Source organism: Erigeron canadensis, chromosome 3 (genome assembly GCF_010389155.1).
Source record: "Erigeron canadensis isolate Cc75 chromosome 3, C_canadensis_v1, whole genome shotgun sequence".
NCBI classification, from domain to species: domain Eukaryota; kingdom Viridiplantae; phylum Streptophyta; class Magnoliopsida; order Asterales; family Asteraceae; genus Erigeron; species Erigeron canadensis.
The window spans coordinates 5,935,547-5,961,402 of record NC_057763.1 but is presented as its reverse complement, the minus strand read 5'-3'; the positions used below and the strand labels follow the sequence as shown (position 1 = coordinate 5,961,402).

The window sequence follows — 25,856 nt, the reverse complement described above, 5'->3', positions numbered from 1 at the left end:
GAATCTAATCGTACTTATGGAAAATTTATTGTTTAAGGCACTAAGAAACTTTACTTATTACCATGTATAAGCCCTTTAGATTAAGGGACATGACATTATGTATTAGGATGCATTCACATATGCCACTTAACTAATTTATAATTTGTATTTGCATGCGTTTTATAAATTATTTTGATTCTTCCATTTTCACAGAAAACACATTAGTCTGTGAATTTAATAATATGGAATAGCTCACTTGATAGGAATCACGTAAGGAGTTCTTGTTTAATATAAGAGACATAATTATTGACTTATCATACTTCTTATGCTCAAGTAATCTTCCATAATACTTTATCAGAAGGAGCAATGGGTGTCATATCTTAATGGAAAAACAAGACTCGATAAGAGCAAAATTAAGTGAAATTTATGATGAAGCAAAACCTATTTTAGGTTTTGTAATTAGAGTGGACTAATGTTGAGATTTAATGCTAAACAAAAATCTAATAGGGCATAATTTATTTGTATGGAAGATGTGATATTCTACTATAACACCAAAATAGTAGACTAAGTAATATTTTACTTAAGGGATTATGACCTGTAAATGTAACAAACTATGCCAAAATGTTTATGTTATGTAACTAACTACAAAAACGTTTATGTAATGTAACAAACAACTTGTTTTCGTCTATAGTATGTAAATAACCGGTTACCATTAGAAAATAACCGATTATGATTAGGGATTATGACCTGAGAATGTAACTAACTATGCCAAAATGTTTATGTTATGTAACTAACTACAAAAACGTTTATATAATGTAACAAACTACCTGTTTTCGTCTATAGTATGTATAGCAGCAGATTCCGGCGTTGCTGACTCACTATTCAACTAGATCAAATACTAACAAAAACACATATACAATTAAAAACATCAACAAGTTACAAAATCAAAACACACATTTGTCTCATCTTTCTATTCTTCACCTACTAATGAAGATACAACAAATTATTTCATAAACTCCTCTCTCTCTCTCTCTCTCTCTCTCTCTCTCTCTCTCTCTTCTCACACACACACGAACAAACACACACAAGTCTTTCAAATTTGACATCCACCCGTATGCATCTGCTTTGTGGTGCTTAAATATCACAAATATGAAGAATCAATGTTTAAACAAAAACTTTAGAAATGAAAGAATCTAACGGATCCATATATATTATATATATATATAGATGATGGAGCAAGAAACTGAGGTGAGTTCATAGATCTATATATAGATGGTGACGAAAGAGATGGGGATAGCTGAAAGATGGCGGAGCAACAATCTGTCCTACACATCTATATATATATATATATATATATATATATATATCTTCTATATATATATAGATGATGGAGCAAGAAACTAAGGTGAGTTCATAGATCTATATATAGATGGTGACGAAAGAGATGGGGATAGCTGAAAGATGGCGGAGCAACAATCTGTCCTACACATCTATATATATATATATATATATCTTCTAAAGAAAATGGATCTGTTCATATTGATATCTAAAGAAATTCCATCGATTCCATATCTATATGGATCAATCAATCTCGGTATACTTGTAGCATCATTTTTTTCTTTTTTGAAGCAAGAACTGATGAGGTAGAGTCTTCTTAAAAGGGGTCAATGAAGCTCCGATAAGGGTTTAATCTCCGGCGAAGGTTTAATCTCCTTTCACTTCTTGTGGGTTTAATCTCCGGCTAGGGTTTAGATAGTGGCAGGGTTTGGATGGTGGTCTGGGGAAAAAAAGAATAAAAAGAAACATAGATTTCTGTCGGTGGTGTATAGATACAGATTTGTCGGTGGTGGTGATGGTGTATAGATACTGATTTCTGTAGGTGGTTTAGATGGTGTATAGATACATGTTAACCTTCTGCATTATATAAACTGTGTATATATATTAACCTTCTCCATTATATAGACTGCCTGTATATCGTATTGCGTGAGATAAACTGCATGATTGTCTGCAAATACATTCTGTCACTTGTTCAATTATATGGACCAGACTACACGTATATAGCCAACCTCCATATAATCAACATTGCCTACTAAATATAAGAGGGTCACTGTATCAAAGTAACAGGTATTCCTGGTCTATAAGCACAACCGGTAACCGGTAATTTACATACTATAGACGAAAACAGGTAGTTTGTTACATTACATAAACGTTTTTGTAGTTAGTTACATAACATAAACATTTTGACATAGTTAGCTACATTCCCAGGTCATAATGGTGACCGGCTACGTGTTCAACCGGTCATCCTATACATACTATAGACGAAAACATGTAGTTTGTTACATTACATAAACATTTTTGTAGTTAGTTACATAACATAAATATTTTAGCATAGTTAGTTACATTCCTAGTTTATAATCCCATTTATTAATAATGCACTTTAGAAAATCACCATCATTTATTAATAATGCACTTTAGAAAATCACCATCACCTATTTTGTATGAATTATGCCATATGCATTGATATCAATATAGACATAAAATTCATAGTCTAGAAATTAATCTATTACTATATCAACATAGCATTTTACTAGCAAGCAACATAATGTGTTTGAGATGAGAGAAAAATACTCTGTACTATATTTCTAACAATTGAATTTGGGGTAGAGGTCCTTTCAAGTTTTCTCAATTTGAGGGGTAAAGTTGAAAAGATTTTAACTATTTATTCAAAATCAAGGATTAAAATTAAAAAATTAATATTAGATCTTGAACCTTGATTTTAATTTAAAGGTTATGATATTTCTAATTTTATCCCTCAAATTAGTAATTACTTGAGGAAATTCCCACCCTTGAATTTGAGAGTATAATTTTACATAGCCAGTATTTTATTTTGTCAAATACACACACTCCAATGATTCTTTTCAAACATAGATAAAGTTTCATTACATACTACGGAGTACTTAAATTTCTTTTAATCAATTTATTTCTCAATTCCCAAAACCAAATATAAATTGTATATGCTCATTCTGATTTTGTGATCAAACATGCATCTAAGTGAACGACACATGTTGATTAAATAGTCACATTGACTGAAAACAGTAAAAGTTTGAACTCATACAAACTTAACAACATGTTTAATCATACATAACGATCCAGTATCAAACTCAAATACATGTAAAAGTTTTAGTTATGGATAAAATTATTGCACTAAAGTATAAGTAGAAAATATACTCAAATAGTCACAAAAAAATCTTACTTTTAAAAATCTCATTTTCAAACACAAAGAAAGTTCACATAATCATTACAAAAATGATTACCTAAGTTTGCTCCATGACAAATACTTTTTCTTTAATATAATATGTATAATGTATCGATATACTCATTTATAGAAATTATTACGCCTCATTTTTAGAAATAGTTACACAATAGTTACATACAAAATTACTAAACTACCCTTAATAAACATCCACTATAGAATTTTTTTATAAAATACCAAATTTGCCGAATTAGTATACCTTATTTTAATAATTAACATTTAAGACCTTATTTTCTAAAATATTTTCATTATCACAATTACATCAACCTACACCACTTGACACTGCAACCACCACCAATATTACCATCACCGACACCACTAGACCGCCTTCCCCACCACCACCGCTGCATTGCACGGGTACCATGCTCGTATATACAAAAGAAAATCAAAGGTTATAACAATTATTATCTATAATATAATTAAAAGAGGGGGTTGGAGGTATACTTACGCTTAATCCCCTCTTTGAACTTAATACTCTCTCCTAATTAATCCACTATTTTTATATATTTTTTCAATAATTAATTAAAATTTTGTAGGCCACTTTCTACTAATTTCTTGATTTTATTTTTTATTTTTCTTTTAATATCACTTAAGAAAACTTATCCCTAAACACGCTTCCAACCCTAAACAATCTTATTTTCTCTCACTCAAGAATAATGCCTACTTCATCTCAAAAATTCATTAGACGAAAGCTTGATATTCTAATAACTTATTCATGTATCTTTACTTCTCTTGAACTATTTTTATTCCATCGATAATCCAACTTGATAATTTTTTTGGTGTGTGCATATTGTTCCAATATTTTTGATATACGGATTCTGAATAAAAAGGATTTTAAGGTTTTGTATGTAGATTAGAAGATACAGATTTTTGTTTTATATTACAACATTTGCTTCCATTATGATATCTTCCCTTTTTAGTTTTCTTACTAAACCTTTTTGCTTCTTAGCATCGAGATACATAGAGAAAGTTAACGACGCAATGTTCCACACGCAAAAGGTGGGCCGAAAAAGTGTTGTCATGTCTACCGAAGAGGATGTTATCGCGTCCCTTGAACATCGTCAAGACGATCTTTGTAAATTGTAACGTATGTTATTGCCACACTTAGTATATGCATAAACATCTTAGCAGTTTAATTTTTATATGAATGTTTGTGATGTTGTTTTAATTGCTTTTGTTATAAGACAATAGCTTTTGTTTCTTATTCCTTTTCGGCAGAAACAAAAAAATACAAGTTGCAAATTTGTTTTTTGAAACCTTTCGGCTTTCCTCTTTCTTTAAATGGGATTAAGCTGATTAAAATTATGATTTTATTAATGTATTTGGAGATGAATTACGGGTGTTTTAGATGAAGCTGAAACTTACGGATCAAAAATTAGTACTTGATCTTCATATGCAATGCAACTTCTTTATTTTTTAATTATTAATATATGTTTATGTTTATTGATTGATATATAGTTTAATATAAAAGCAACCCCTGTTTCCACAAGAGGTACATTATTAATAAATCGTCTAAATTGTGCATCTTTTTTTTTATATCAAACAAGTGCTTTCTATGGATGTTTATTGTGTGTAGAAATACTCTTCAACTTTTTACCTTGTTTGAATCATTTTATGTTTTATTTTTAAGTATTTTAATTTTATTCAGTATCTATTTAATATACTTGAATTCCAATTTTACAACTTTGATTAATATATTTTGAGACTACCCAGTCCTTAGACAGGTCTGAACACTAGTTATAAATATAATTTACTAACCACACTAAATGTGAGCTAGCTAGTTTACTTTTCCTTTTATCTTAAATTCTTAAATATATATGGAGATTGAAAAGGTTTTCATAAAAGGAATAAAGTATGAAAATAACAATGTGAGGAAACATATCCTAGCTCTTCAAGCTCAACAAATGCATTATTCGTTAAAATCAAATGCACAAAAAGGTTAAAACATTTAATAACTCTAGACTTTAAAGATTCGAGCCACAAAACCTATTCTGTTGTGCACTTTTAATAATATACATAATTCGTTTTATATAATGTAAATATCATACATCATGTTTCTATATTAATGTGCGAATACAACATGGCCGGGACTAGTAAACCCAAAGACATGATCAATTATATCAATAATTAATTAACTATTACATTTTCACTTGAAACAAATTCGTTTTTAAGTTGTGAACACAATAGCAAATTAAAGTTTATAAGCACACAACAGATAGAGATTGAGATAGATCCTTTCATTGATATTCAAAACCTTTTAAAAAAATCATATACATATTGTTTTCTAGATATTTTGATCATAAACAATAGTTAGCAAGCAAGTATTAATTAAATCTCACTTATTAGGTAAAAACTTTTTAGCAACAAAATAATATACCCAAAAATTGAATCACATATTGCAACTAGCATATAGCTATAAGCCCAAAAACTTTATTCAGGTTAACAAGATATTAAATAAACCTATACATTTAAAAGTGACATCTTCCAATCAAAACATTACCTTATTATCGTTTTTGTCTTTAACCCTTTAAAGAGTTTGTATCTTTGAACTATTAACTCAATATGATTTATGTGAGCATTAAAGGAGACATCGACACATCATGTATGTGTTTTGAGGGTTTTGAGATATGATCGAATTCATAGATATAAATCATGTCAAATTGTCAATCCATACACTAATAAAATCAAGTACTCACATTAAAAGAGTAGAAATGTTCTGTTGGTATATAATCACGTTATAATAAACGCATGTCCGGAAATCATTTAAGCCTACCGGGTTACACAAAATGACACGTAAACTCTATGTAATTAATTAATGTATTAAAGTAATATATTAATTAATTTGATCATGAAATAATTAATAAATTATTAAAAGATTAATAGTGTTTATTAATTAATTAAAAGAAAAGGATTAAAGTGTAAATTGGAAAGTTTCCTAATTATACACTAATAGGGTGGGCCGAAAATTCCATGGGTTTTTTAGGCCTTTGACTAAACTTGTTCACCAAATTTAAAACCCTAACTAACTATCCCTATACATAGAAATATAGGGATTAAGGATTAAGGGTTTTGTATAACCATTAGATTTGTAAAAACTCAAAATAATTCTCTTTCTCTTTTCTTTTTTGAGTTCGGTCGAACATAAAAACACAAATTTGAATTATGTTCCATTCGTGAACCTATATCACCAAACAATTAATAATATAGTATAGCATTAATTGTGGTCTTGTGGTTGATTCGACGGCAATAACTCTACACACAAAGGGTTGTGAGATTTAACAGGTACTAGCATACATCATAGGGGTGTCAAGTGTGCGATCATAGGGGTGTCAAGTGTACGATCGTAGAGGGGTTTTAGTTTAAACCCTAACATAATAATAATAATCATTATTAATATTATTGGAAGCTTTGCGCAAAGATACATATATTCTATTCATTACTTTATTAATTAATAGTATTACATATACGTTTCTATTCCGCTACGTATTCGTGATTTGTTATGTATTTATGTTCATATATTATAACATGTTCTACCTCAATTGCAACCATAACCAATTTGACAGAGCCAAAACCTCCGTTGGTACCTTTTCCCTAAGATCCCTTTTTTCGGATCTATTTACATCTTCTCCTTATTCACTATTAAATTAAGAATCGAACAATTCGTGCCGATAACGTATTATTAAATAACGACATAATAGCAAAATAACATAAATGTTGTGAAACCTAATAGCAAAATAACATAGAACAACAATAGAAATGACAATAAAGATGATCATTCCATTGATATATCAAACACATACATGAGAGCCAATATATATAGGCTTTACAATATCAAGACACTCAATAGATACATAACTAGATTTTAGACCCGTGCCCGACACTGGACACAAGGTTTACGATATTATCAATATTAGATCTTAATACATTTAATTCATAAAAACTTATAATTTTGAAAATATACGGTCTAAGTGTTATACTTTGCAAGTTGTAATACAATAACCACATGTTCGTCACTGTCATTATTAGCTGATACATATTGATGTGATTGTTTGTCGTTGTCAATCTACAAGGCACATGCTACAATAATTTCTCTATTATATAATTTTTTGAAACCAATTATACTCATAATGTGATATTATTATGAAAGATTATTAATAATTAAAATATAAACATACTTGTGATCATGTACTTGACATTTAAGTATATGTGTTTGATCATAATACGACCCATAACATGAATATGTTTATTTTCAATCACTCTCCTATGATAATTAGAAAACAATTAGGATTGTTTTCATATTGTTTGATAACAATTAGGACTTTTTATTTGAGTGACAATTGTAACTTTAAAAAAAATTAAATATAAATACTTTTTCTAACGTTTTTAAAAAATTTAAGAAACAAATTCTCAAATTCATGGCTAAAAATATAAATTAAGTATTTAGGGTTAAAAAGTGTAAAGTATTGATGAAAAACGAAAAAGTGTAAATTAATGAAACCTTTTCTACAAATTAATATAAATACTAATATAATAATATATTTGGATAATGATTATTAGGATTTTTAATTTATAGTTAATCTAAGTGATGACACAAGCGAGAGTCAATTTGTTAAAAATGAGCGATTTGATTGGTTTATAAGTCATTAGTTCAATTGTCTTATAGTATATATTAAAAATTAAGATTAAGATAAAATTAAGATCGATAGAATACAACAAGTTAGGGTGTTATGAATAGCCACATTATTAATGGTATATGTATATCAATTTTTTAATTTTTTATATTATTAGTTAATTAATCCGGGTATAATAATAAAATTTTGAAAAATAAAATATATTTTAAAAAAAATATGTAATGTTTGTTATTAAACTATTGAATTAACTAACACAATAATAATTTATAAAATAAAAGTAATTATTACATTAGGTAATTAAAAAAGGTATTTTATTTATAATATTATATAGGTTTCTAATTCTTTATTAAACATTTAAATGGCTATTTTTAATAAAAATAATACAAAATATATATGACATTATAATTAAAAAGAAAGTATTCTTAAATAAATTATGGGTTTGTCACATAAAATTTTTATAAAAATACTTATAGGCAAACAATTTTGTTTTATTTATAATAGAGATAGAGATTTGTAACAAACACCGACTTAATTAAACACAACACAACTTGTGGTATACTCGCATATTACATCATTTTGGGAACTTTTTTTCTTTTAACAAAAAACAATCTCAATGGGTTGGAAAAGGAAAAAGTCCGGCGACAAAAAGATGTCTGGGAAAACTCCTACCAACGGCGGCGACAAATCCACGGGCAACACCATCTACTCCGTCGGTGAAAAAGTCCTTGCTTATCGCGGTCCTCGTATCTACGAAGCCAATGTATGTTTTCATTCGTTTATGTATCCTATTATATATATATACATACAGATATACTGTATTAAATTTCATTATATATTCTAATAATGCTGTAGTACTTTAGAAAATATTAATGTAAATTTACATTATGCATAATTTAACCATTTTTTGTTTAAAATTTTTAGGTTTTTTTGTTCTTTAACCATTTTACATTATGCATAACTTAACCCTAAAGTAACTGATTACGAAGACAAAATTCATTCGTTTAAGGGCGTGTTTGGTAAAAGTAGTTGTAGTTGGTAGCTCGAGTTTTTGGTTGGAGCCGTAAGCCGTAGCTTTTAACCAAAATGGTTAGACACGGTAGCTTCAACTGCAACTTAAAGTATAAAATGATAAAAAAAAAAAAAAAAAAAAAGGATATCAAAAGCTTGAGGCAAAAAATATGAAAGGAGTATCTATGTAATTGTAAAAACTAACAGCTCCAGCCAAAGTAAAAACTCCCAAAATGTTGCGTCAAGTAGGTTTTGTTTGTGAGCTTTTTATTTTTGAGATAAAAGCACCAGCTAGTTGCGACCAAACAAAGCTTTTAATATAACAGAAATTTATTGTTCAACTAAAAGGCCAAAAAACTCTCAAAAAGCTTATGCCAAACTTGCCTTGCGTGTTCGTTCTTCTACTTGGTTGTAGTTAAGCAAATGAACATGTATAAACTTTCAACCTGTTCTTTTCCAGACCTAGACACTACGCAACTGGTGTATGACGTAACTCCTACGTGATAACTTTTGTTATTTGTCTATTCAAGTGACTTGCAAGCTTTCTGTATGTATTTGGCTACATGTCGTAAATGTTTATCTGCTCTATACTACAATTTAATAATATAAGCGCTTAGAAGTTGAATATTTTATGTGTTTCTTTTTCCATTTTGTCTTGCAGGTTCTACGGGCTCGGATTACGGAAAAATGAGTGGGATTACTTCGTCCATTACATTGTAAGTTTGGTTACATGTACTGTTTAGTTTGTAATGATGTACAATTGTTATAAAGTGTTCGTTTTCATAGTATAACATCATTTAATCGGTTATTTTCTCTGTTTTTGTAGGGTTCGAGTGAAAGGTATGATCTATATTTGGCCTTACTCTTAGAAAGCATTCTTTAAAGAAATTCCTAATAAATAAAAGTTGTCGTACAAATAGATCTTAAACTTACTATCTCTTGAAAATGTTTTAACCATTTCTGTTATTTCTGCAAAACATTTGCGGATAGAATGTTCGGCAAGGGACATATAAATAAAAAACAATACCCATAAGGTGTATAATCATGCTCATAAAGCTCCAATAATTTAATAACAGTTCTGATGAATGGGTTGGACTTGACCGATTGATGAAGTATACTGAAAAGAACATTGTGAAGCAGCAAGCTCTCGACAAAAAACAGGGTGTTAAAACGAAGTCTGGTTGCTCAACTCAAACGCAACCTGAAGTATTAAATGGTATGCTTTTCCCCTGTCAACTTATTACCAATTGTATCAAGGAATCTTATCCGTTAATCAAATCCTTTTTGGTATACACTTTGCATTCTTTTGTATTATGCATAACAGTAATCGTATGTGTTATTGGACCTTTAATATGAAAAGGTGGAAAAAGTGGATGTCAAGAGTAGTGGTATATTTGAACTATGCTTACGGTTGATTTATTTTTGCATTCTTCTTAAATCATGCTTTCATATATCTTTCTGTTTGGTGTTATTTCAGATGCAAAAGGAAAGAAGAAGGTGGGTGATTCGAGTATGGAGGTACATTCAGATAATCTTATATCTTCTTGTGATTTACAAGTTACAAAGAACACTCTAATGATTATAGGTTTTTATCCATTGAAATGTTTAAATTAATACACATTATGACATTAGGTTTACCTGTCCAGTCATGTATTTGTTGATTGTTATTGATGACTTACTTTTTGTAAAGGAGGATGAGGGCTGTCATGGACAAAATATGATTGATTTCATCAGTCAAATGCCGAATGATATTCCTGTTAAGATACTATCTCCTTTGCCTTTAAAAACCGCGGTGATGACCGGCATTCTCTCCAAAAGATGGAGGTTTGTGTGGCCTTATCTGAAAAGACTGGACTTCGATGATCGCAAAGCTCTTAATGAGATAGATGAGACACTCTGTGCTACACAGCAGCAGGCTAAGTACATCAATAAGGTGAACAGTGTCATTCGAAGTCACCTGAACCCAACACTTCTGACGTTCGAGATTGGTTTCGATTTGGACAAAACATATAAAAATGATATTGATAGCTGGCTCCAGTTTGCCTTTGACAAGGAAGTCGAGTTTCTTGCACTGAATTTACGTGGAAAGCTTCAAAACATTCATGATACGAAGGAAAACTATGATTTACCGCTACCTTTATCAGATGGAAGCATGGTACGCCTTTCAGAATGGCCGTCTTCTAGTTCCATGGTTGTAAAGACTCTGTCTCTTGTAAAGCTCGTGCTTCTGTGTGTCAACGTAAGTGAATTGGTCCTAACTGAATTGCTAAAGAATTCTCCACGTCTTGAAAAGTTGAGCATCTTTGGATTTGGGTTGACTGATGTTGATCTTGGTGGAGGGGACATTAACTTGAAAGACTTGAAGTTAATGTACTGTTCTGAGCTTGAGTCCATTTCTTTACATGATTTCGATCTTGAAACGTTTGTGTATCTCGGTCGAGATATAGACATACGTCTTACAAACCTTTGAAAGATTAAGGAACTTGATATTGGCCAAGTAAGCGTGGGCTTGAATAGTAAGGTGTTCAGTGCGATTGCAAGTGTTGCTTCTACCCTTGAGGTTCTTTCCTTGGATATATCTCGTCAAATGGTTAGTAGTTCTTCTCTAATCTAGTTATTATGTGTTTTTAATCTTTGATGATGAGGTAGTAAGACTGTTTTCCATGTTTTTCCAGGAAGATATTGAGAGGGATGCTGAGGGATTTCCAGTACTACCAAATGTTAAGATATTGAACTTGACATTGCCAACAGAAGTTGATGACAATATAACAGAGTTCATTGAACTAGCAAAGAAGTGCCCAAATCTGGAAATTTTTAAAATATGGGTATGTTTTCAGTTTATCACGTAGCTTCATTTAAATAATGTACATTTAAATAAATGCTATGTGGATATACTACTTGTCAATATGGATTTTTTTTCTGACTTTATCTAATTCACAAACTATATTGATATGATAATTTGCAGCTATATTGGAGTGCACCGATTACAGAGAACAAAGCTTGGTATACTTCATTTGGTTACCACTTTAAGCATATCGAGATCGCTGGTTATCGTGGTCTAATTAGTGACTTTAAGCTTGCTATGTACATGCTAGGCAATGCCTCTAAAATTGTAATAGATCCTTCTGTCCATCCTTATGATTTAGATGTATTGACTGAAAGCCGGGCTATGAAGCTAGAGGAGGCTGGTCGGTCCCATGCCATATCCGAGCTATCACGTTGTGTTTTTCCACAGGTGGAGTTGGTCATACTCTAATTCACGATCGAGATGATGTTGGCTTGTTGCGTGATGTACCACTTGTTAGCCCTAATTTCTCCTGCTTTGGAAACTTTCTAGTTATTATTAGCTACTTCTATGGAAGGTTTGTTCATGCTTTTGGATCATTTCTGGAGATTTATTAGTTTGTAGTGTGTTACTCGAGTAGCTTTAAAAGATTCTGATGTAGTTATCCTTAGCTTCTGGTAGTTATGTTATGACTTATGAGGATCATTGATATAATTTTCTTTTGTTTCCTTTATGCTCATCTCATCTGGTGTTTACAAGATTAGAAACACTGAAATAGGCCAGAAAGGCTGCTTTTGTATGGACTTAATATGGTGATAATACGACTATATGAGTTATTGGGTCGTGGATTACCACTTTACATGTTGGGTTTTTGAATAAGCATATGTTTTTGGGCTTACTGGTATTGTAAATTGTTTTATGTTTATACTCACAGGAATATAGGCTGTTTTATAGTTGGCTCGTTGAAATTTTATAATTTGAAGTCAGAAATCTCAACTCTCTTGTCAGGAACTAAAAAGTTGGTGAGTCATATGTGATGGTTTCAGGTCAAGTAGATCTATGAAGTATGATCAACCCAAAAATTACTAGAAGAGTACCCGGATGATGTGACATGCTTATAAAAAAAAAATACTCATCTTAATTTCATATAAAAAGTCATAATAATACAAAACACATAACATGACCGTAAGATAGCTACGAATTTAATGAAGCTAGTTTCAAATCTTCCAACTACATTATTCCCATCTAGCTAACTAGTTTGTTGCCGTTCATTAACTCCTTCAATTCCCATCCCCCTTAAATTCTGATTAACACGTACAATTCCCTCCCATATTCACGCATTATTCACTATATAGGTATAGGTATACTCATGGCTGAACAACATCTTTTGTCCACAGAAATAGTTAACCGTGGAGTCGAGCCATCTGGTCCTGATGCCGGGTCCATGACTTTTTCAGTCAGTGTCCGGCAGCGGTTACCGGACTTCCTCCAATCAGTAAAACTTAAGTATGTTAAGCTTGGATATCATTACCTTATTAGTCACGGAATCTATTTAGCGACTGTACTCCCGGTAGTTGTGTTGGTGTTTGCCGTCGAGTTTGGAAGGTTAAGCAAGGAGGAACTGTGGCGAAAAATTGGGGACAACGCTGGTGGCAATTACAACTTTGTCGCGCTTTTAACGTTTTTTGTTGTTCTTATTTTTACTCTTACATTTCATTTCTTGTCTCGCCCAATACCTATTTATTTGATCGATTTCGCCTGCTTCAAACCCGATGATGATCTTAAGGTTAGTAAATTAATTCTATATTATATCTTTTTAAATAATAAATTTCATTAAATCAGCCCAACAACTGCAAGGCACCCCATACTAGTGATCAAGAGCTCATTGACAGATTCATTCTATATATAATCCTGTTTCTAATTTATTCTTTAAGATTTAATTGAGTATATATAGGTGACTAAGGAGGAATTTAGTGAATTAACTAATGATTGACAATACATATTGTGAAACTTTTGATTATCTTGATGTATATATAGGTGACTAAGGAGGAATTTATTGAGCTAGCAAGAAAGTCAGGGAAATTTGATGAAGCAAGCCTTGAATTCCAAAAGAAGATAGTTGAATCATCCGGTATTGGAGACGAAACCTACGTCCCAAAATCAATTGGGTCACCAGAAAAAATCTCCACAATGAAAGAAGGGAGAGCAGAGGCTTCAATGGTGATATTTGGAGCACTAGACGAGCTATTCGAGAAGACCAGAATTCGTCCTAAGGATGTAGGGATACTTGTCGTAAATTGCAGCATTTTTAACCCAACCCCATCGTTGTCTGCAATGATCATAAACCATTACAAAATGAGAGGAAACATTTTGAGCTTTAACTTGGGTGGGATGGGGTGTAGTGCGGGGATTATTGGGGTCGACTTGGCTCGAGACATGCTTGAGGCAAACCCAAATAATGTGGCGGTGGTAGTGAGTACGGAAATGGTGGGATATAATTGGTACCCTGGTCGAAACAGATCCATGCTCATCCCTAATTGTTTTTTTAGAATGGGTTGCTCGGCTGTCCTGATGTCTAATAGACGTCGTGACAATTACCGAGCTAAGTACAAGCTTGAACACATTGTTAGAACACATAAAGGTGCCAAGGATTCGAGCTTTAGAAGTGTGTATCAAGAAGAAGATGAACAAGGATTCAAAGGGTTGAAAATTAGTAAAGATTTAGTTGAGATTGGTGGTGATGCCATTAAGACCAATATCACCACATTAAGTCCCTTAGTCCTGCCTATTTCGGAGCAAGTATACTTCTTTTCCACCCTTATTAAGAGGTACTTTTCTGGCTCCAAGAAAACCAAAGGCAGTGGCGCGACCACGTCCATAAACTCATCTCATCCGGTGGCACGACAACAAATTAACCAAATGTAAGTACTTATTTTGAAAGAGAAATACTGCCCTACATATATATATATATATATCACACACATATTACACCATTTATACATCACAACCAAGCTTTAGTATTCGTATAATATTTGATCTAAAAATAAATTATATAAAATCGTGTATGAAGTAATTATTATGCTTATGCACACACATAAAAAAATGTTAAACTATCAGTTAATTAGTGTGAAAAAAAATTAGGTGTTACAATTTGATCAACATTCCTTTTAATTTGGACAAATAAATTTTACATTTTTTCACGTTTTAAACATGAAAAAAAAGAGTAAAAGTTCTAACAATTTGATCGACATAACACCGAATAAAAACGGACTATATCCACGTGCTATGTTTTTCTATGATAAATACTTCTCAATAATCATTTATTGCGTTTGTATAGTTAATTTTTTGTTTATTTATATATATAAATATAAATATAATATATAAGTGTGAAAAAATAAATGAAAGTGTATATAATTATATGTATATATGTAGCGGGTCACCGTCATCCTCCGCAACGAAGCCCTACATTCCGGACTACAAGCTAGCATTCGAACATTTTTGCATTCACGCAACCAGCAAGACAGTGGTGAACGAGCTACAACGCAACTTGGGTCTTAGCGACACAAACATAGAACCATCTGTAGCCACCCTTCACCGGTTTGGAAATACTTCCTCTAGTAGCATTTGGTACGAGCTAGCGTACCTTGAGGCAAAGGGTCGAGTGAAACGTGGAGACCGAGTTTGGCAACTCACTTTTGGGTCGGGTTTCAAATGTAATAGTGCTGTTTGGAAGTCTGTTCGACATATAAAACCTCCAACAAGCAACAACCCTTGGCTTGATTGCATTGATGGGTATCCATTGATGGCTCTTTCTCAACCTACTAATTAAGCCCGAGCCCTCAACACTTTCATTGATTTACTAAATATTTGCTACCTAACTTGTTGAAATAATAAAGGTTTAATTAAGCTAGCTCTTTTGGAAAGAAGAAGAAATTAATTTAAAACCGTGATGTATTTATTATGAATTCTAGAATTGAATCCTAGGATTAATTTGATGTATGTAGGAGTTTATTATTGACTTAAAATAGCACCTATATATAGACGTTTTACTAGAATTTGTGGGCTCTTTGTAGGGGACTAGGGGATGTATTACCATATGTTAAAGCATTTTTATATAGTTCAAAATGAATAAAGATCCTATAGTGTTTTGGTTTTTGTTTAAATAAAGGTTGATCACAATTAACATGGTTGTGTTTTCATTTGGTACTTGTATGGTCATATACAAGTAACGTTCATTGTGTATGACTATAATTATAATTATATTATATGTTATACCTTTTGGGTAACATTTCAATCCATTGCACCTTTTAATCTATCAATAAAAAAATTGAAGGATAAACAACCGTTCTAGAAGCGGTAGCTTCCCGCCTCCTTCATTCCTACTGGCTCCTTCGGTGAGAGGTTCCCTTCTTTTTTTTTCAAAAATAAAAAAATAACTAATTGGTTTGCTTAGCAAACGTACAAAGTGGACCGCTGTTTGGCTAACCCGGTTCTTCCCATTCAAGTTGACCCCCTTCTCAATCAAGATGTCTCAACTTGATAAATTCACTTATTTCACACAATGGTTACTAAATTTGTTGACGATAATATACATACGTACATAACATAGTTGGATCAAGAGGTGGCCATTGGATCGGAACCGGTGGAACCGGTTCGAAACCGGGATCGGTTCCAGTCAACGTGAAGAACCTGAACCGGTTCGGAACCGGTTCTTGGTTAAAGTTTGACCGCTTTTTTTCGGGTTTTTTTTCCAGTTTTTTTCGCCTCGGAACCGGTTTGGAACATGGAAGGAACCAATTTTTTGATCCAAAAGTGAAACCGGTTCCAATCAGTTCCGGTTCTTAGATTATCCAAATCGGTTTCTTTGGAACCGGTTTTTTTGCCCACGTATAGCTAGATCCAATAAAAAAACCTTAATCGGCCCACTAAATCTAATATCCGGGAGCTCCCGTCTAGACTGATTCTATGTCAAAAGCCCATAGCTAACTAGACCGGATAATTTAACTAACTAATACAAAAAGCAAAAGGCCGGGATTTAATTAAGATTGAAGACCTAATTAACAAGATACATAATTAAGAAACTGAACCTATATATAGTTAGACTTTAATTAACAAACAAGAAGTTGATACAATTTCGCATGAGAAATATCCAATGTTCGTTTATAAAAATTGATTGATCTTCATTTAAAATTTGACGGCTTGACTGGTCTTCACATGCAAGTCCGTGAATTCGTGTTGACTAGATGGTGTAAACGGCTTGACTTGTCGTCTTTTGAAAGTCGTACGTAAACTGGTGCGGTCTTCTTTAGCCTTGAAGGTATTGAAGAATTGATGTCACCCTAGTATGAAACAGAGAATATCTAAATTTCTATTAGCAGAATTTTGCTAAATCACTTATTTATCTATTTCAATATGTAGCAATCAAAATTGACCAATAGATTCTCCAATTATAATGAAAACTTTGAAAATGAATAATCATTAAAATAATATCGATAACATTAATTTTAGCTTTTTTTTTCAATGCCAATTGTCGAATAGAACCTGTCATCATCATCCAAATATACTTGTTTTAACTAGACCCTCTACATCCTTGCTAAACCCCACAAAAACTCTCATAAATGGGATCAACAAGCATTACACATATGCTAATGCTTCATGGGTTTTTAACTTTTTACCATGAATAATTGATTTTAGTTGAATTTTAATGAGAGCCATATCTAATTAATTCAATATCAAATTAATAAGTATGGATTATGAAACCTACCATTTATGGATCATCCATATATATGCATGATATGAAAACATTAAGTGGCGTAGTCCATTAGTTTTGCTTACAGAAATCTCCCAAAGTTATATATTTTTTTTACAATAGAGTTAAATTTAACTGGGTTGGATCAGTAGTTGAAGTCTATGCCTCTGAAAACAGAGGTAATGGGTTAGATCCCCATGCCCAGCTGGAGGTTCTTTCCTACCTTTGGTAGAACCTGGAAGCAGTCTCTCTAAAACAGAGGTAATGGGTTAGATCTCCATGCCCAACTGGAGGTTCTTTCCTACCTTTGGTAGAACCTGGAAGCAGTCTCTCTACCTTTGGTAGGAGCAAAACTGTCTACATATTAACCTCCCTCATACACCGTTGAAGACGGTATTAGGACCCAACACGACATTGTGAGTTAATTTACTTTTTAGTTAAATTTGTAGAATTAATCGCTTGTACTTTACTGGTTTTAGATCAAAATAAATGTGATAAATCGATACAGTTTGATGAACTCAAGTGGTCATCGTTATTCGGCAGGCCACGATTTTTAAGTTTCGAGGGCCTCAACAATGTTGTTTGACAATTAATGAGTTTTCATTTTATTAAGATGTTCTTCACCCACTACTACAAAAAAATGGCTTTTTACACGGTCAAAAAATGTCTTTTGACACGGTTTTGAGTCTGTGTAATGTGACTGATGCCTACCCTCTTTATACACGGTTTTATACCTGTGTCAAAAGGGGTATCTTTTGACACGGTTGTTTACCCGTGTCAGAAACTATAATTTAACCGTGTAAGAAAACTGTTATTTTACACATCTTTTTTCTCAACCGTGTATGATTTTAATAACATTTTTCCTGAAAATAGTCCTGTTTGCCCATCCTGTATACAATTCTTCTTGTATACCACCTGCTACTTACAAATTATACCATCCTCTACACATTTTACTAATCCATACCAATACTCACAATGCTAATATAACTTTACTCATTCAAACATCATATAAAAAGCAAAGATTAGAAACACACACACACACACACATATATATATATATATATATCAAAATGCCCCGTAAGTTTACAAAAACACCATGAAGATGAAACATATTCGAAGACATTAAAGATAACATACATATATGTAACATCTTTGTTTGAAGAGACCTACTAAACTACGGATGTCTAAAGCTTACAAAGACATACTATGGTTTAAAGTAGCTAAGAGTTAGCCGCTTGACAATTGCAATAGCTATCCCGTCCAATTCAGCATCCGAAAAGCATTGTTTCTTCCATGGAGTCTATAAATGAAGATAAAGATATGAAACTATAATGATTAACAAAATACCATGCTTCATATAGAATAAGAAAATTTTAATACAATCTAAAACACACCTGCTGAGGAAAAGTATATTGTTGTTCCATCACAAATTGAAACAACCATTTGCAAACATAGTACCCACACTCCCAAGATTTCTTTTGCTTATTGCACTACATTGTAAAAAAATTATAACAATTAGACAAAGGAAAGCATAAACATAAAGTTGCAAAAGAATTAACTATATATACCTGAGTCATTATCCATGTTACTAGTCCAGCCAAAATACTTGGACTATATTTTATAATAGCCCTATATGAAAAACAATATGTTAGTTTGAACTATTAAATAAACATATGAAAATAGTTCAACTCAAAAAATGCATACCATCAAAGAAAAAAACATTGTTTTAGTTGATATCGTAAACCGATAACATCAAATTTCGAAATAGCAGCCACAAGTGTATAAATGTATCATATACACAAACAGTAACTATATACATACAGACAAACAACAGCAATATAACTAAAAACTATATACACGAGCTGTTATATATATCTCTAAAAAGCAGCAGCAGTTTAAAGTGATAATTATATACAGAAAAATAGCAGCAGCAGTATAACAAATGCATTCCACATACAATCACTTTTAACATATAACGAAGGCTAAAGCCTGAACAATCTTGGTCATACCGAACTAACCCTAACCCCTAATTCAAACATATACACACAAAAACCTATATAAACCAGTTGTTATACTTATATACACAGCAGTAATTATAAAGTGAAACCAGAAATTTAACACGAGCAGCGGTATAACCAAAAGTTAACAAATGCAATGATTATTTTAGATTAAGTTTGAATAACAACAATAATCTTGGTCATACCGACCTAACCCTAACCCTAATTCAAACAGATATACACTAAAACATAAATATCAGCTTTAACTACAAACCACACGAGCATATACATACACTAACCTGTCTAACCAAACATATAAACACGGGAGCATAACTACACAAATACCAGCAGCATTACTAGCCAGTTTACTACACACGGCTGCTTAACTACATAATTACCGGCCTATAAACTTAAGAATCTGGCCATAAAATACTTGTCAAAACTGGCCAACAACAAAATACGGATTAACTTATTAACTATGAACAAGCAAAAAATAGTACATATAAGATAAACAAGGTCGTATATATTAAAAGTATGACAGCACCCAAAATTGGTAAAATTACACATAACATATCAAGTTATTCGTTAACTTTCATAATTTTCATACAAATGCAATAAATTACTTACTTGTCAAATAATGATTTAATCCGATATGATTCTGGCTTCCTTTCAGACTGCTCACGGGTTGAATCCAAGACATAAACACTGCGGCTTTTAGGCAAGACAAGTAACAGCACCCAATGATTCCTATCATTTAAATTGATTCAAAATGATAACTAATCTCAATAAAACTAAAACCATTATCTTACAAAAGTTAATTAAGTAGAATGAGGTACTCACCCATCCATGCATGGTGCAATGAAAAACTCTTTGTTTTTGTTATGTGATGCGGTAAATGCATTATAGATTAGATCAGCCACATGTGATGGTGAAGACTATATCTAAAGATCGCTAATTGAATCCGGGTGTATGAAAGCACAACGGTTGTTCCTTGGCTTTTGGGACAATAACAAATGCAGTCCACTAAAAAGTTCAATAGTTAGTATAGTCACTTTATAGATACATCAAAGTTAAAACATATATTTAACTTACCTCATATATGCAGCTATGATGCCCGACTCCAGCCAACGTTGCCTCAATAAGTCATACAAGTCATCATAGCTTAATGCAATCAATGTTCCCTCAGCTCCAAAAACCCCTTTCTCAGCTTCAACTGTAACCCCCATTCGACGCCACTCATCATTGGAGTTCAAACAGGAATAAAATCTTTGTAATTCTATTGGTCGATAACGCATTTTAGCAGGCATACTGACGTTGATTGATTGATTCACTTTGGACTTTTGAGGCAACTTTTGCCTCTTGGAATGCACCTCGATATCTTCATTTTGAACCTACATTGAATATGAGAATTTAATTTGATTAACAAGTATTTATGTGTTATTTCAGCAAAAGCAAGTAGTTACATGTTGAATTTGGGATGAAGACGATACATGGAACTTTTGTGATTGACTTTTTTCGACCATGAGTGTTGGTTTTGCAACATTCATTTTGGAGACCTGCTAAAAATATGATTAAATGTTAGCAAGTTATAAGTTACTTTACGGGATGTGTTAACAATTATAGAATATGTAAATAGAATTTTATATTACCTTAAGTAAAACATCAGTTTGCGGCCATTGAATATAGGCCCCATTCGCATCTTTCAGCGTCTCCAATTCTTCATTATGCACGGGAAGGTCAAAATCACCAAATCCATCATATACCATGTCTATCTGAACCTTCACACAACTTGCCTTCATTGGAACGCTATGAAGGATCCCATCACCTATAGGATACACCATCCCCTTAGCACAAGCTAATCGAGTCGAGCCATGAATTAGCTCGCATTGTGTAGGTTTCTGCATTTGCATTGACATGTTCACATAAGAATGATGTTATTACTCAAGAATGTTTATCTATGATTCCAGCTAAAAATTTATATATGATTTAATGTATATCCTTGGTTCGGTCTAAAGTCATGTTATCTTGGTTTAAAAAGGGACCCAAACGGAGACAAGAGATGGTAAAGTATACAAAACCATGGACTGGATAGTTACTTTAGGTTCTGTTCGGTTTCAGTTCAATGTAAGGCAAGTTTCCAGTTTACAAATTTTGAACGACACCCCAAAAAATGACAATTGACACAAGTTAGATTTGGTGTTACCTCGAGAATAGTGGCCCACTCTAAGCAAGTTGTTGAACCTTCACTACTATGTTGCATCCCAGGGCTACTAGTGGATGGATGTTGTTGAGATAGGATAGTTTGAATTTGCTCCTGCATATGCTTTTGCTGATCCATAAAGTTAGCATTGGATATTTGTAACTCTTGAATCTATCTTTCCTGATCCTCCATATGCTTTTGTTGATCCTCCAAGGTTCTTTTAAGCGACTTTATGTCTTCATGTTTTCTTATCTTATCTGCGATGCCCGGAAGGGTAGTTCTCACCCCGACATTGTGACTTACACCTCTAGTGCAACCCGGATGGTCCTTTCCCATCACCGCTACCAGGGAATCGTCACCCGGTGCTAATTGCTCTTTTTCAATTTGTCATTTTATAAAAGCACCCATTTACACTTAAACAAAAATCCAATAACTAGACATACTTAGAAACATACTCTCGTTACTGTGAAGACGTAACAGAATAAAGAAACTAGCTTACAATCTGAGTTGCAATGGCAGAAGGTTCTCAGGTAGCTCATAGTCACCAGGCCCAGGCCCAACTTTAACTCGCCTTGCTAGTAGAAAATTACGTGCTCGCTCAGTTGATAGGCTAAATAACTCTGGACATTTACTTAGCTCCTTCTCTTTCTCCCACTGTGGTATCTTTGGAAGGTACCCTCGTGATCCTAGACAGTGTGGGTTCTTGTTCAACTTCACAAGATCCTTCCCTTTTTCACTTTTTACCTATATAACTTACAGGAAAAGTAACAAATAAATAAAGTAATATATTTTTAATTTGAAGAACTGATAAAGAGTAAAACGTTGAACAAACCTTGAATTCATTAGTCGACTTGAGACAACAGAAATTTGCCCATGTCTCTTCTTTGATGAACTTGTATTTCAAAAAAGGGACTTTTCCCTTACGCACATATTTAGAAATAAGGTTCTTCTTAAAGTTTCTCCATGATGTATTAGCAATCTTCAAGGTGGAGTTCTTGATATGTTTGGTGTCGTCGTTATTTGGTATGTTCCAATGTTTCTGTTTCATTTAAACAACCAATATGTTAATAATGTACAAGTTGTATATCTAATGAAATTACACATATTATATATAAAATGGATTGTTACCTGAACCGCCGACCACAAATGATCCTTGTCCTCTTGTTTAACTTTCTTCCAATCCTCCAAAAGGATTGAAATGGATGTTCTAGTCTCCAATCCTACCCAATTAGTATACCTTGTACTAGATTTACCAAGCGGGAGAAAAGTACCACGTTGGAACTCAACCGATAAATTAACCCCGTTTCTGACCTTGTCTAGACAAGCCGATCCACGGGGAGGGTGAGATGTATTTTCTTCAATCTCATCTGAAGTCTCTTCAATCTCATTTGAAGTCTCTTCCTCTTCGTCAAGGTTCATTCTTGAATCCATATGTGTGAAACTACAAATAACGAAGTATAAGGGCAGCAACAGTATAACATATAAACATGTTATACATATAAACATGAGCAGTAATTATAAGGTGAGCAGTAATTATAAGGTGAAACCAAAAAGGTGAGCAGTAAACGAGCAGTTATAAGGTGAGCAGTAATCAGTCTTGGTCATACCGACCTATCCCTAACCCATAATTTAAACATATACACACAAAACATATATAAACGAGCAGTTATACATATAAACATGAACAATAATTATAAGGTGAAACCAAAAAGCTAAACACGAGCAGCTGTGTTACCGAAAGTGAAAACAGAAAGTTATTTGTGTGAAACTACTAATAACGAAGTATAAAGGCAGCAACAGTATAACAAATGCAATGTTTATTTTAGATAAAGTATAAGAGGAGCAGCAGTATAACGTAGTATAAGAGCAGCAGCAATATAACCCTGACCCCTAATTCAAACATATACACACAAAAATATATATACAAGAGCTGTTATACATACACAAATTCTGAACTAATTTTTATATTTACTATTAATTAATAAACTACAAATATAACAATCTAAAAATCGACCTTGGTATACATATATACATATAAATGGAATCTTGAACCCTAGAAGTTACACACCAACTTATCTTGATAAGCTAATGAGATGATGAGCCCATGATGATCAGAAGAGAAGGATGAGTGCTAATAACTTATTGTTTTTTTGGTTGACAAATACCATCAGGCAAACCCTTTTGACCTTTTCCAAATACAGTGTTTATATCTTCAACCTCGGAATATACAGTTCTGCCATCTGAAGATGGACTTTGGACTCCACGCACGGGTTTCCCATAAAACAGTTTTGCATCTAGCTTGCGGTACGGATGGTACTTTGAGAGAAACCTTCAATGATTCACAAACACATGTTTTCGATAATGTTGCAACCTTAAAGAATCTGTGTTATCTCGACAGATAGGACAAGCTTTTTTCCCCTTTGTACTGTAACCTGAAAAATTACCGTATGCTGAAAAATCATTTATCGTGCAAAAAAGTAAAGCTTTCAGTTGGAAACGTTCTCGCTTGTATGCATCAAACACTTCGACACATGTACTCCATAATTTTTTCAAGTCATCAACTAATGGAGCTAAATACACATCAATGTCATTTCCGGGCTGTTTAGGACCTTGAATAAGTAATGACATCATGATGTATTTACGTTTCATACATAACCATGGTGGAAGATTGTAAATGCATAAAAGGACTGGCCAAGTGCTATGATGACTGCTCTAATTTCCTCACTAAATTCTTCAAATTGGATATCTATGTTCCTCCATTGAGAAGAATCTGCCACATGTCTAATCTTTCGATCTATTTTACGCTCTTCAACATGCCAACGCAACAACTTCGCATCATTAGAGTTTGCAAATAGTCGTTTCAATCTTGGTATGATTGGCAAATACCACAATGTTTTAGCTGAGGTCCCATCTTTCATGCCATTAATGTCACCCCCCGTTTGATTCTTTTGCTTATATCGTGACGTACCACATCTAAAACATTGATCTAAATCTGCATACTCATTCCTGTATAATATACAATCATTTGGGCATGCATTTATTCTTTCAATTTTAAATCCTAGTGGACACATGAATTTTTTTGCTTTGTATGTTGAAATCGGTATATTATTTTTTTTTGGAAGAATTTCATGCATAAATTTTAGTAACTCTGTGAAACTTCTATCGCTCCAACCATAGCCTGCTTTGAAGTTAAACAATCTATAGACAACTGAAAGTTTGGTAACTTTAGATCCAGGATATAGTGATGTTTCGGCCTCATCAAATAACTTTTGAAATTTTTCAAAATCCCTGTCAACAACCTCCTCCTCCACATCGTGTAAGATGCCATTCAAATTATCACCACTATTTTCATTGTCAGAAACGCTATTATCATTTTCATTATAATCAGGTTGAACCATGTCTTGATCATCCAAATATTCTCCATGATATATCCAACATGTATACATTTCAGTGAACCCTTCACATATTAGATGGTCTTTAAGTACATTTTTATCATTAACATCTTTTATATTTTTACATTTTTTACAAGGACAACGAATATGATTGTCTCCACTTTCAATCTTATACTTCTCGACTGTTTCAATAAACTGATTCAAACATGTCAAATAATCCTTTGTAGCACGTGGTATTTCGTACATCCAATAAATCTGATCCATCTGTAACATTAAAATATACATGTCAACTAAATGCATGGTCGGTAATAATCCAGGACAAGTTTGGTGGCCATCCTAACCCGCTTTTTGAATAATTTGTCTCATATGCGAATGTATATAATAGATTGATTATTTAAGAAAAAATCGGACATCAATTCTCTTTAACTCCCCGAACATGTATATAAAATACATATTCGTAGGAGCAAAGAGAAATGCCTACCAAAATTTTCTTAAATAATCAAATCCATTATATACATTCACACCCTAAATGAGACAAATTATTCAAAAAACAGTTCCAAATGGGGACTATCCGAAACTAATCTCTATTAGATTAATTCCAGACGGGTGACCTACGGCATAGGAACTTCCTAAATTAAATGATATATTTTAGAATTCTATACATATGCAAATACAAATGATCATTTAAATTAACCAAATGTAAAGAAAAAAAGGTTACCTTACCAAAGAATATGTATGAAATATTCTTTAACCCATATTAAAGTTAATCAACTTCTTATACCTCAACATAACAAAATTCACC

At 32.6% G+C, this 25,856-nt stretch overlaps 4 protein-coding genes across 4 annotated transcripts; 2 read left to right on the top strand and 2 right to left on the bottom strand.

The window, feature by feature from the left end:
• The first annotated feature begins 8,527 nt into the window (after positions 1-8,527).
• Positions 8,528-12,449, top strand: LOC122593138 (F-box/FBD/LRR-repeat protein At4g00160-like). Its single transcript, XM_043765498.1, has 8 exons — positions 8,528-8,683; positions 9,593-9,647; positions 9,758-9,771; positions 10,008-10,147; positions 10,409-10,449; positions 10,622-11,521; positions 11,607-11,756; positions 11,897-12,449. Coding segments are annotated over exons 1-6 (1,032 nt in total). The 5' UTR covers positions 8,528-8,681; the 3' UTR covers positions 11,402-11,521; positions 11,607-11,756; positions 11,897-12,449.
• Positions 12,450-13,064: 615 nt separating this feature from the next.
• On the top strand, positions 13,065-15,879 carry LOC122592732 (3-ketoacyl-CoA synthase 10-like). Its single transcript, XM_043765027.1, has 3 exons — positions 13,065-13,502; positions 13,754-14,637; positions 15,149-15,879. The coding sequence occupies exons 1-3, from the start codon at positions 13,086-13,088 to the stop codon at positions 15,543-15,545; spliced, it is 1,698 nt and encodes a 565-aa protein (XP_043620962.1). The 5' UTR covers positions 13,065-13,085; the 3' UTR covers positions 15,546-15,879.
• Positions 15,880-18,487: 2,608 nt separating this feature from the next.
• On the bottom strand, positions 18,488-23,997 carry LOC122594182. Its single transcript, XM_043766652.1, has 12 exons — positions 23,731-23,997; positions 22,791-23,103; positions 22,495-22,701; positions 21,666-22,406; positions 21,112-21,360; positions 20,953-21,018; positions 20,555-20,853; positions 20,303-20,485; positions 20,090-20,209; positions 19,034-19,094; positions 18,860-18,955; positions 18,488-18,765 (listed from the first exon to the last, which is right to left on the bottom strand). The coding sequence occupies exons 4-8, from the start codon at positions 21,798-21,800 to the stop codon at positions 20,404-20,406; spliced, it is 831 nt and encodes a 276-aa protein (XP_043622587.1). The 5' UTR covers positions 21,801-22,406; positions 22,495-22,701; positions 22,791-23,103; positions 23,731-23,997; the 3' UTR covers positions 18,488-18,765; positions 18,860-18,955; positions 19,034-19,094; positions 20,090-20,209; positions 20,303-20,403.
• Positions 23,998-24,307: 310 nt separating this feature from the next.
• LOC122591425 lies at positions 24,308-25,318 on the bottom strand. Its single transcript, XM_043763695.1, has one exon. It carries the CDS (start codon positions 25,316-25,318, stop codon positions 24,308-24,310), a length of 1,011 nt encoding a protein of 336 aa, XP_043619630.1.
• Positions 25,319-25,856: the final 538 nt, after the last annotated feature.